Source organism: Perna viridis, chromosome 12 (assembly GCF_037379345.1).
Source record: "Perna viridis isolate PV_CMFRI_1.1 ecotype Kerala chromosome 12, ASM3737934v1, whole genome shotgun sequence".
Lineage (NCBI taxonomy): Eukaryota > Metazoa > Mollusca > Bivalvia > Mytilida > Mytilidae > Perna > Perna viridis.
Window position 1 is genome coordinate 907,727 of NC_142456.1, and position 12,692 is coordinate 920,418.

At 33.5% G+C, this 12,692-nt stretch overlaps 1 protein-coding gene across 8 annotated transcripts in view; it reads left to right on the plus strand.

The window, feature by feature from the left end:
• Positions 1-12,692, plus strand: part of LOC148600684 (agrin-like) — a 159,685-nt gene that overhangs the window by 113,958 nt on the left and 33,035 nt on the right. For 7 of the 8 annotated variants that reach the window (XM_088556680.1, XM_088556683.1, XM_088556681.1 and 4 more), the window contains 7 exons: positions 1,426-1,528; positions 1,864-1,955; positions 2,760-2,895; positions 4,870-5,073; positions 6,356-6,532; positions 9,345-9,486; positions 10,262-10,374. In XM_088556680.1, coding sequence (XP_088412806.1) covers positions 1,426-1,528; positions 1,864-1,955; positions 2,760-2,895; positions 4,870-5,073; positions 6,356-6,532; positions 9,345-9,486; positions 10,262-10,374 — 967 coding nt within the window. The remainder of the gene's footprint in view (positions 1-1,425; positions 1,529-1,863; positions 1,956-2,759; positions 2,896-4,869; positions 5,074-6,355; positions 6,533-9,344; positions 9,487-10,261; positions 10,375-12,692) is intronic. The other variant, XM_088556685.1, reaches the window with a different exon arrangement.

The following is a 12,692-nucleotide window of genomic DNA, read 5'->3' on the forward strand; positions in this document are numbered from 1 at the left end:
GTGTCTGTCTGTCACACTTGTGGACAAATCCTCACTCCTAAATAGATTTTGAACAAATTTTGAAGGATTGTTAGTCACCAAATTATACAATATTATGATTGGACAAATTTTACTGGAGTTAAGAGCCCGTGTTTTTGGGCAGTGGGGGATATAACGCTACCTGTAGCAATCTTGTTTAAGATGATTGGTTCATTTATAATCATGAAACATCTGTTTATTTATGTTCACTACGAGTTAAAGTTAAAAAATACTCACAATAGGTAGTTATACAAATCTTATAAAAAGACTTGAGAAGAATAGCATTATATTGCTTTGACATATACCAGTATTATATCATTCTTATAGAAGTTTCAAATGAGGATATATCCATCGACAAAGCATAGCCAATAACACCACTAAAACAGATCATGTACAGTACCTGAATGAATCTGTGCAACTATAACCATGATCATTTCATCAATCACAGATCATTTTCAGATCAGTTTCAGATCAGTCATTGGTCCTTCAAACCATTCTGTTAAAGCAGTGATCACATCCATTTTATATCCTGTGACCAATGATTACTTTATATATTTTAGGTATTTGTTTAACACAAATTTACTTAATGATATAAGCTGAGACATTAATTCATTTTATTTTTATTTTAAAAATTGTCTTTTTTAATGAAGTATGCAATGTTGATTGTTTCAATTTCAAATTAATTTAATATGGAATTTTATTAGATTTGTACCATTCAAAATTCATGATCAGATCATTCGTCATTTTTACATAACACATTTGGTCATATTGGTCACTGGCCATTTGTTGTTGATACATTGGTAATCATTCATTCATTGGTCATCGATCTGTCAGGAATCATTCAATCATTGGTTATTGATCTATCAGTAATCATTCAATCATTAACCATTGATCTGTCAGTAAGTCAGTAACCATTCAATCATTTGCCATTGATCTGTCAGTTATCATTCAATCATTGGCCATTGATCTGTCAGTAATCATTGGTCATTGATCAGCCAGTAATCATTCAATCATTGGTCATTGATCCATTATTAGTAATCACTCAACCATTGGCCATTGATCTGTCAGTTATCATTCAATCATTGGTCATTGATCCATTAGTAATCACTCAACCATTGGCCATTGATCTGTCAGTTATCATTCAATCATTGGTCATTGATCCACTAGTAATCACTCAACCATTGGCCATTGATCTGTCAGTTATCATTCAATCATTGGTCATTGATCCACTAGTAATCACTCAACCATTGGCCATTGATCTGTCAGTTATCATTCAATCATTGGTCATTGATCTGTCAAATAGTTGCATATATCAGTTAAGGGACTGTAATGCATAACACAAAGGAAGAAAGTATTGTGAACTAAATATCTATGCCACTAATACTGTAAAGATAATTTGTATTTCAGGTTTGTGGCAGCGATGGAAGGTCTTATAGAAATTTATGTAAACTGAAGGAACATATCTGTCAAGAGATGGCTGATATTGTAAAGGAACATGATGGACTCTGTAGTATGTATTCCAGACAAACAAGACTGCTATAGATAACTCCCAGAGGGATGTATCTATAATAAGGACCTATGTAGGGATGGTTTTGGGTAGGATGAATCATGATGAAACGTAATTGTCCTTAAATGGCTCTTGTATGAAAGGTTTTAGTGCTGCAGTATAATATTTTTACAAATAACAGAAAAATTTGATTGATGCCCATAATAACACGTACTAATCAATCATTGAAGAAGATGGTTCTATTTCTGAAATGAAATGTTGTTGAACCATTAATTTTAGTGGCCATTTTAACTTTCAATGTCTGGTTTCCACTGAAAACTGAATTTATTTTTTTTCAGATGGTTGTGGTAAACAAGAGACCTGTGAACACTACTCTTTCTGTGACAGGACTGGTGATAGAGCTAAATGTATTTGTCCAACCTGTGACACTGTAAGTTTTGTCCTTTATGTGACATTGTTGATTATGTCATTACTATGACACTGTAATTGTTGTCTTTTATGTGACACTTTCAATTATGTCAATACTGTGACCCTGTAACCTTTCTTTGACAGGTAACACTATGTCAATACTGTGACATATAATTTGTCTGTTTTGTGAGGGATTAAATTAACAGTATGTCAATCCTCAGACCTGTGACATTTAAGTTATGTCTGTTTTGTGACAGGTTAAATTATGTCAATAATATGACAATGCAAGTTTTGGCAATTTATTTTTTTTCTCTTCTGTAACTCATGAGTTAGTCAAAAACTATGAATTTCATGGCCTGTTTTTTTTTAATATAATGCAGTACATGAGTAGATACCCAACTTCTTTCAACCTCTGCAAAGATATCATTGATGATTAAACATTCTTATTTCCTTCTCAAGTTTTTGATTCAAATAAGAATTAAATATAACATGAAAAATTGCAACATATGTTTTCATGTTTCAAAACGTATGGAAACACATGTTTAGGACAAATATAGAAATTTATGTTTTTGTGCGTATAAAATCACATGAAAACAAAATTTTTTTTTCTGAAACTAAACCTTTTTCATACATTAATTCCATGCAAAATGTATAATCACAATTTGATTTTTATTTACCTTTTTTCATGAATTATTTTTATCCCAAACATATGTTTTTTGCATGTGTTTTCAAAGCATATGAAAAACATATGTTTCAATTTTTCTTGTGTTACTTAATTGTAATCCATCTTAACTGAGCTATTTATTTATGTTACATTATATTGCAGTCAACAGGTCCTAAGGTGTGTGGTTTAGATGGGAAAACCTACGACAATGAGTGTAGGCTACGAGTGGCTTCCTGTATGAATGCCGCATTCATTGCAGTGGCTCACATTGGAGAGTGTGAGAAAGATCCATATAATGGTATGATATGATAAATAGAGATTTTGATATTTTGTTTTAGGATTGACATGTAAATAATGTGGAGAGCTCCTTCAATAAAAGTGTTTTCCAATTAAAAAATGTACTTAATTATGAGTTATTAAGTTAAAAAATAATGTCTATTGTAAATATTGAAAATTATGCTAATTTTTGCAGATAAAATTGCAGGTCTCATTTTTTATTAGCTTAAAATTGCTCATTATAATTTCATAGGGTAGAAATAAATTTTACTGGTGGTTTTTAATAGCCCATCAAAGACGGGACATATTATGGTATACCGTTGTCCGTCCGTCGTCCACACTTCAGTCCGTCGTCCACACTTCAGACAATAACTCAAAAACGCTTTCACAAACTTTAATGAAACTTTGATGAATTGTTCATATCTATTGACATAAGCTTTCTTTGTATTTTTTTAAATTTCCGATTTTTCATTTCCGTGTTACGAATTTTTATACTTAAAAGAAGGAAAATTTTGAAGTTTTCACACAATTACTCAAAAACACTTTCACTAACTTTTATAAAAGTTTGATGAATTGTTCATAACCATTGAAGTAAGCTCCCTTCCGATTTGTATAAATGTCAAATTTTACATTTCTGTGTTATGAAGTTTTACTCTTTAAAAAAGGCCGGATATGTCCAAGGAAATTTTTTCTTTGAAATATCGTTTAAAACCGACCATTTGTTATGATGATCGACTAGTAAAAATTAAAGTTACTTGGTAACCTTGTCAGTAAAGTGTGTTTTAAACAAGATAGAAATGTATGGGTGAAAAATCAAGACAACAAAACTTAGTTAAAATTGAGGTACCCTTGATAGTGGCAAATTTTTTGTGCATTTTTAGCTCACCTGGCCGATGACCTGAAACTACTTGTCCAACTGATACCAAACTTGGTATGAATGTTCCTTGGGGGTATCGTGCATGGAATTGATGTGGGGATATTTGATCCGTGGGAAAACATAGCCAATGTTACTAATAATAGAACATGGGGTCAGACATTAGTTTTTCGCATATATCTCCAAAACTGTTAGGTTAAGCCAAATTCTGACATGGGGGGTGGGGGGGGGTAAAATTGTTCAACACAATGAGATCTATCTGTGGTCAAATTTTTATTTTAACCTGTCAAGCCATGTTGGAGTTATTGCCCTTTTTAGACGTTTTTTTGCTATTTTTAATGTTATTCTTTCAAATATCTTCTCCTCAGACACTACCTGACCAATTGAAACCAAACTTGGTATGAATGTTCCTATAACTGATGTGGGGATTTTTGTTCCGTTGAAAAACATGGTCGTCGTTACTAAAAATAGAACAAAGTGGTCAGGCACTAGTTTTTCACACATCTCCAAAACAGGTTTAGCAAAATTATTTTCATAGCTGAAATGACCCTTATTATATGGAATTCAAAAGTCTTCAGGGATCAAAGTTGTCAGGTGACTCCTTGTAAGAGTTATTGCCCTTGAAAGATGAATTTTTACAGCTTTCAGCCAATATCTTGAAAACTCTAATAGATAGAAAGAAACTTTCTATTGCTGAAGTGATCCTTTTGATAGTCCTACCAAAGTCTTCTTGAGTCCAATTGTTGGACAACTCCTTGTTAAATTTATTGCCCTTGAAGGACAAACTTGAACAAGGTGAGGGATTCAGGCTCTTGGGAGCCTCTTTTTATTTATTTATTTTTTTTGGAGGGAGGGTATTCACAGTATTTCTAGTTGATCATATAAATTCATTAAATGCATAAGGACAAGTTAAAGGGCAATGGGCGTATCATGCGTGTAAAGTACAGCTGTTTATTTCATATGCTTGTCAGTCTACTGCATAAATAGCCAAAATAAGTACTCTGTGAAAATTTATGTAATTGCAGAAGTAAAAAGATCAACCTATAGATTTTCTAAGGTGTGTTTGATTTGTCTTATGACTGCAGTATCATACACTTTTTTCCTGGTATATATTTCTTACAGTGATATGCAAAGGAAAGCAGTGTAGATTTGGGCAAATCTGTAGTGGGCATGGGCGATGTGTCTGTCCTCAAAACTGTGAATCTACAGGAACAGAAATTTGTGGAAGTAACAGAAAGACGTATCGTAACAAATGTGAGATGATGCGTGATGGATGTAGGAATCACATTGATCTGACAATTCAACATTATGGATCATGTGGGCAAGGTATAGATTTGTCATGTGGGCAAGGTATTGATTTGTCATGTGGGCATGGTATTGATGGATCATGTGGGCAAGGTATTGATGGATCATGTGGGCAAGGTATTCATAGATCGTGTGGGCAAGGTATTGGATGAGATATATTATATCTCTTTAAAGACACAAATAATTTTGTGAACCTTTCATCACCAGTTTTATTTTTTTTTCTCAATGTACAAACAATTTAATCATTGACAGAATTGACTGAATTGGTTTAGTGTGATTCATAAAAAACTTAACTCTTAACTTTGCTGCATTTGTTTTGATAATAGGCTTCAGAGCTGTTTAGGATGGTCATTTGAAAGTAGACCCACAAAAAGATGCCAGTTGCTGTAAGCATGTCTAAACGAGTCAAGACAGAGATTTTTTCCCTTGTTTTTAAGGGTTGGACTGGTACCCAATCTGACTACATGAACATGTATATTTACTTTTACTTTATGAGGTTATAACCCCCCATCAGTGATTGACTGAATCACCTTGTCAGTTTGTCCAACTTTATTACAATTATCTTGTCTCCCAATGGATGGAAGTTTAGTATATGGTTATATAGATGTGGACTACTTAATTAGGTTGTTGTCAAAATCTGCTTTCAACTACCTGCTTTGGCAATAAATCCATCGAAAATTATACTGAATGAGTAGGGGGTATACTTCACATGATAACTGCACTATGTTTATGTTAATGACATATAATTAGAGAACCTTTGATAACAAGCTTCATCATAAATGAGTTATTTGTTAAGTCTTAGACTCACATCTGCATCCCTTTTACCGGAGTTGTACTAGCTCATTGCTTTTAAAAGTATGAAATTCAATGTCCTGTTTTTTTTATTATAAAAAGACATGATTTTTTTCCATTTTTTAGTGGAATTCCATTATTTCAAATCTGGATTTCACTGTTACTATTGTTTTTTTACTGTATGTTTACTTCCGATTTTGCCAATTTTCGCTTTCTTTGTTGACCTCGTTAAACCTTTCATGATTTCACCCACTCAATGAATTGATGGTGCATTGGATTCACCTAATCTGTTTATTTGTCTGTCCATATTGCAACTCTTAATGGATGGACTGATTTCAAATTCAGTAAGTGGCTAGAGAAAGATGAGGTGTACAATGAAAGTGATTTAAATTGCTGTCTAACATCAACTTTCAGTACCATTGGATTACCAATTATAGGTGGAGGTATACCTAGAATGACAAGGTGTACATCGTCATATTTTTTTCATCGGTAAATATTCCTATCATTGCAGTAGATTGTGATTCCCAGATTACCTGTTCTGAGATAGTTGATATGGTGTGTGCCAGTGACGGTAAAACTTACAGGAATGAATGTAAAATGAAGGAGGAGGAATGTCTGACAAAGAAAACCCTGACAATCATCAGTTTTGATTATTGTGATGGTGGCTCTGGATCTGGGTCTGGCGGAGGTATGATTCTAAATTATCTGGATGTTTGTCAGTAAATGATGACCTTGCATGACAATATTGTTGTTGTTGAAGTGTTGTTTTGGCTTAGTTTCGTTTTACAAAGAAAATTTTTATAGCGAGTAATATTGTCAACTTCACGTAAGAGTGTTAGTCTTCACTGAATGAAAGACAATCACCTGATGAACTACTGTTAACTTCCTTTGGTAATTAACAGTTCAATTGACCATTCTATGCACATGACTTTTAAACCAACAGGTGGTAATTAAATTTGTGTGAGAGTTTTTCAGCCATTTTACATTTTGCAAGTTGTTTTGCAAATTTCATGGGAGAAACTGATTCGTCTTCAGCCTATTCTTCATTGAAATTATTACTCATCTCGCTATTGTGAATTTATGATTTTAACATGCTCTCTTATTATCTTGCTTGTTGAAAAATATTAATTTTACCATAGAAAGTGAAGAAATGTTTCAAACCACTCATTACTATAGGAGAATCTATGTATCAAACAGATTAAAAAAACGTATGAAATAATTGAAAATTTAAACTTCTTATATTGTTTATTGCCGGAGACATTTAGTCAATCAAAACCAGTCCTTGAAGTTATAACTATTAAAATCACAGTAAAGGCCATTCTTGTCAATAGTATGTTTACTACATCCGTGATTATTATCAAGTGGTACCAAAATAAGTCCTAAAACGTTAAGCTCAATAACAAGGGAGATAATGCTTTCTTTTTTAGCTATTGCCATCACTTGGCGTCCATTGTTGTCGTTTTCATTGATGTCCATCAACCGAACTTGATAAGAATTTCCTTATGGTATCCTGCACAGAACTGATGTGGGGATTTTTTATCCGTCAAAAAACATGGCCGCCATTTCTAAAAATAGAACATAGGGGTCATACAGTAGTTTATCACATTTATCTCCAAAATTATTAGATTTACAGAGGTGTGTACTGATACAGATTTTCCATATTTTCTACAGACTTTGAATATCTCTGTAGTACTGTCGTTAAAATTGCAGAAATTTCAGGATTTTACGGATCATTTCCATAGAATACTGTGAAAAAAAATGAATTGTTGTTAAGAAGTATAAATAGATCTTGGTTTAGCCAAACTCTTCCAATTGCTGAAATGACCCTTATTATAAGGCCTTCAAAAAAGTCTTCAGGATCAGAGTTGTCAGGAAACTTGTAAGAGTTATTGCCCTTGAAAGATGAAAATGACATGTTTTGTTTGTTTTTTTTTTACAGTTTCAGCTAATATCTTGAAAACTATAATAGATAAAAAAAAAACTTTCAATTGCTGAATGTTTTTTTTACAGTTTCAGCCAATATCTTGAAAACTATTATAGATAAAAAGAAACTTTCAATTGCTGAAATGATCCTTATTATAAGTACTACCAAAGTCTTCTTGAGTCAAAATTGTTGGACAACTCCTTGTTAAATTTATTGCCCTTGAAAGATAAACATTAACCAGGTGAGTGATGCAAGCTCCTGGGAGCTCTTGTTTTATATCAAAACTGAAGTGTCATTTTTAGCTCACCTGGCTGAATGCCGTGTGAGCTATTGCCATCACTTGGTGTCCGTCATTGTTAACAATTTTTCAAATCTCTTCTCCTCTGACACTATTTGACCTATTAGAACCAAACTTGATAGGAATGTTTCTTGGGGTATCCTGCATAGAACTGATGTAGTGATTTTTGATCCATCGAAAAAAACATAGCCGCTGTTACTATAAATAGAACATAGGTGTCAGACAGTAGTTGTTTGCATATATCTCTAAAACTGTTTAATCAAATTTTGTTTGGGATAAAAGTGTCCAGCATGATGAGATCTATCTATTGTCAAATTTTCATTTTAATCTGTTTAGCCATGTTGGAGTTATTGCCCTTTTTCGACGTTTTTTTGCTATTTGAATGTTATTTCTTTCAAAAATCTTCTCCTCTGACACTATTTGACCATTTGAAACCAAACCTAGTACAAATGTTCCTTTGGGTACCCTGCATAGAACTGACATTGGGATTTTTGATTTGTCGAAAAACATGGCTGCTGTTACTAAAAATAGAACATAGGGGTCAGACAGTAGTTTTTCTTGTTGGAGTTATTGCCCTTCTTTGACGTTTGCTTGCTATTTTAATATTTCTTACAAAAATCTTCTCTTCTGACTTTGTTTGATTAATTTGAACTAAACTTGGTATGAATGTTCCTTGTTGTATCCTGCATATAATTGACATAAAGGTTTTTGATCTGTCGAAAAACATTAATGCTGTTATTATAAATAGAACGTAGGGGTTAGATGTAAGTTTTTCCCATATAACTCCAAAACCGCAAGGTTTAGCTAAATTTTTTCAATGGGTAAAATGATCGTTATTATTAGGACTACAAAAGTCTTCAGGGATAAAAGTTGTCAGACAACTCCTTGTAAGTTTGTTTGTTTGTTTCAGAAACTTTCAGTTGTTGAAATTATCCTTATGGTAGGTCCTACCAAAGACCTCTTGAGTCAGCATTGTCGGACAACTTCTTGTTTAATTTAATGCCTTTAAAAAGACAAATTCAACCAGGTGAACGATTCAGGCCTGGGAGCCTCTTGTTTATAAAAAAATATGTTGAGTTAAATCATTACATAAGTAAGGGTGAAGTTATCTTTCATTTGTAATATGTTAATTGAAATATAGCAGTTTTTTACTTGGAGTTGTACCTATATAGGTCAAAGAGACTGTGTCTTCATTTTTTCTTTTTCCCTTTGCTTTTTAAAATGTGAGTTTGATTTAGTTATTGCATGTGTTGTTGTGTCACATGTATAACTTGATAGGTTCTGGATCTGGTGACTTTGATTTTGGTGATGAACCATTTATCTGTGACGAGGAGGTCAACTGTAAATTTGGAGGGAAATGTGAAGCAGACCGTCACAATGGTATTAGGTGTGATTGTAACAGGAACTGTAAGGCAGTCAGGTGAGTTATATTGATTCATCAGGCGTGATCCAAGGACTGGTGTACTGGGTATATGCCATCCCCCCCCCTAAATCAGTAAGAAAAAAATTTTTCACTACAAGTTTCACCCCATAATATTTAAATTCTGTATACATAAGAAGAAAATAGGTGATTGTTTAATCATTTTTTTCTTACCACATGCAAAATCAGATAAAACACAAGACAGAAATAAATTGCTGATTTGGAATAATTAACTCATTAAATCAGTTGTTTCATGGCAGTATGTTTGTCTGAGTGAGTTAGAGAGGTCAATGGTCTGATTCCCAACCAAAATTTCTAGTCACTGCTTCCCTAGGGAAGACATGTCTTCCTAAAGGTTGTTTGTGCTACTACTTTTAACATCTTGCTCATCATGTCAGACTATACTCTGTGTCAAATGATATATTAAATGCCAGAACCATTCAAATTTGAAATAAAAATAGAACTACAAGTTTAGTGCCATCTACTGATGTTTAAATTATTTAGAACGACTAGCTCATGATCAGTAGTAAAATAGAACAACATCTCCCTAAAATTAGTTAATATGTCTGAGTTAGGGGAGACATGAAATGACAACAGTAAATCAATCAATCATTTAATCAATTTAATTTTGATGAACATGAAGACATTTTTAAATATGGGTGACTGCATGTTCAAGTTCTTCGCACACTTCTTTTAATGAAAAGGCTTTAAGGGACTTAATAATGTAGGAAAATAGTAGGAGAACGTTGTGTCACATGATTTGAGCTGTTTTTAGACAGACAGTCTGTGGATCTGATAAAAAGACATATGGTAACTTATGTCAGATGGAGGAAGAAGCATGTCTCCAACAGAGGGAGATAAAACAGATCGAAATAGACAATTGTAATGGTAAGATATGTAGTCATCTTAGTCATCATAGTCATCTTAGTCATCATAGTCATCTTAGTCATCATAGTTTTAAAGGTTTAGTATAATGCCACTGTCTTTTTGTCCGTCTATAACTATCTTAGATTACCTTGACCTATGACCTTGTGTAATGTGTTGCCCTTAATTTGAATATTTATGTCAATATAACGAATAAGAATATTGGGTATTGTTCCAGAGTTATTTCCCTGGATACAGTTATAGTAACTTATTGTGAACACCGCGAAGCATTGTGAGCTCTATGGTTTTTACATGTACTATCTAAATTTTCCTTAAGGTTCCCCAATATACTAACCAAAACAAAGTCATGTCCCGGAAGTAACAAAAAGTGACTGTCCTTACAGAGAAAATTCATCACTTCCTTAAACCAAATAAATAGAAATACATAGGTTAAGTTCATCTTTTTTGATAGTTTTCGAGTCTATCTCTATTTTTTTTTTACTTATTAAAAGAAGTGAATGTGTTTTAAAAAGTGCAGGAAACATGTGGATGTAGGTTTGTGTATCTCTGCTGTTCCACTGTTATATTACACATGATATGTGTAGAATATTCCCACCATCCTTGGAGAACTGTAATATTTCCGGTATCTGTACAGATTGATCTGACCTGCCAAAACTGAAATGGATGTTGCTAGAGATGCCCTGAAGGCCATACAAAAAATAATGCTGAGGTTCTCAGGTCACTTCATAAAAAAAATGATGCGGGAGGAAAGCTTTTTTTTTTTTTTTTTGAAGCAAGTTTTTATTCAAGAAATTTCATTGAATTGAACAAATCTGTAAACATACAAAGATGTTGAGAAGTTAAATACTCCATGGCATTAAAACTTTACTGGAATATGAGATGTGGCAAGAAATAAGGGCCATCTATCAGCCACGAGACATACTTTCGTTTTTAATGATCAATGTTAAATAACATCCTCATTCACATTGTACTTTTTACCTTTCTGTTAAGTGCACAGACGATTCTGTTAACTAATTAAAAGTCGGTTCCAGACTGGATATGAAAATTTGCGGAATGGATATAAAATTTAAGGATTTTACCATAATAAAACTCACAGATGCGAGAGGGTTTTTAGGGATGCGTTGGGGCCTGAGAACCTAGTATATTTTATTTTAGCCTAAGCCGGCTAAGGGAAAAAATGTATTCAATTATTGAAAAAAAAACTCTCCCATTTATTAACAAGATAGATTTACAAATAAAATTAAAGCACTTGCGAAGCAAAACTTTTCATCCAAGTCTACACCCCCCCCCCCTCTTTGTAATGTCCTTTATTATTTTCACACAGTCTCGCACAGATGGTACATGTATGATAAAGCTGACGGTGCTCGCTGTTTTTGACAATGCTTACCCTATATTATGATTACTTATAATAAGTTATTTAAACCTTTTCAACAGACTTATACTAGTGTTTATTATAAGATTGCCACAGCACTTAATTATCAACGCACCCAATTTATGTTTGATGATATTTCATTGTCTAATATACAGTTTTATATTCCGTACTGACCAATTTTAAAGTTGGTGATGTGCAAGTGAAGACTCTGGTCCAGATGTGAAACGGGGTTTTGATTGGTCAATGTGTTAAACTTGCCAATGCGTTTCACAATTTTGACCAATGTGTATATTTGGTCTTTACCACTGCTCAATGGCAGTACATCCATGTTAATGCTCTAACTCTGCTAATCTATTTCAGATAGCAACCATAATTCTTGTTCAGAATTACTTAAATAACCTTCTTACCATCTGTGATAGAGCTCTTCACTTTAACCTTTAGCCAAATGAGTCAAACTTGAGACTGATAGAAATTATGATGATTAGGGGTTTTAACGACCTTGAATACCAATACAGGCCTCTCAGTGTCGATGTTAGTGGCTTAGTAGAACTAACTGGTGTTGGTGGCAGAGCCTAGTTTTCGGGATACCTGACCGAAGAACTCGGTCAGAGTATCTCCTACTAGTGGCTGGGCTGCGGTGTTGACGCTCTGGCCTACTCCCGGACCCCATGTTGGTCCAAGAGCGTTTCCCCACTCTAATTGTTTGGGAGTACGTCAATTATGAAGCATCCATTATATGTATTGTCATTAATGGACTACTCCGTTATTGAATATACCCCTAGTGGATGAGTCCACATAAAACCTGTCCTTAATAAGTCTGCATATATGAAATATTTAATGGATTGATGAAGTCTCTGTCTCAGATCATTTACCCATATTCAAAACATACCATCTTTCAAAATTTGGGCTATTCCAATTCATCAAGGTCAGAGGTTATGGTCAACTTACT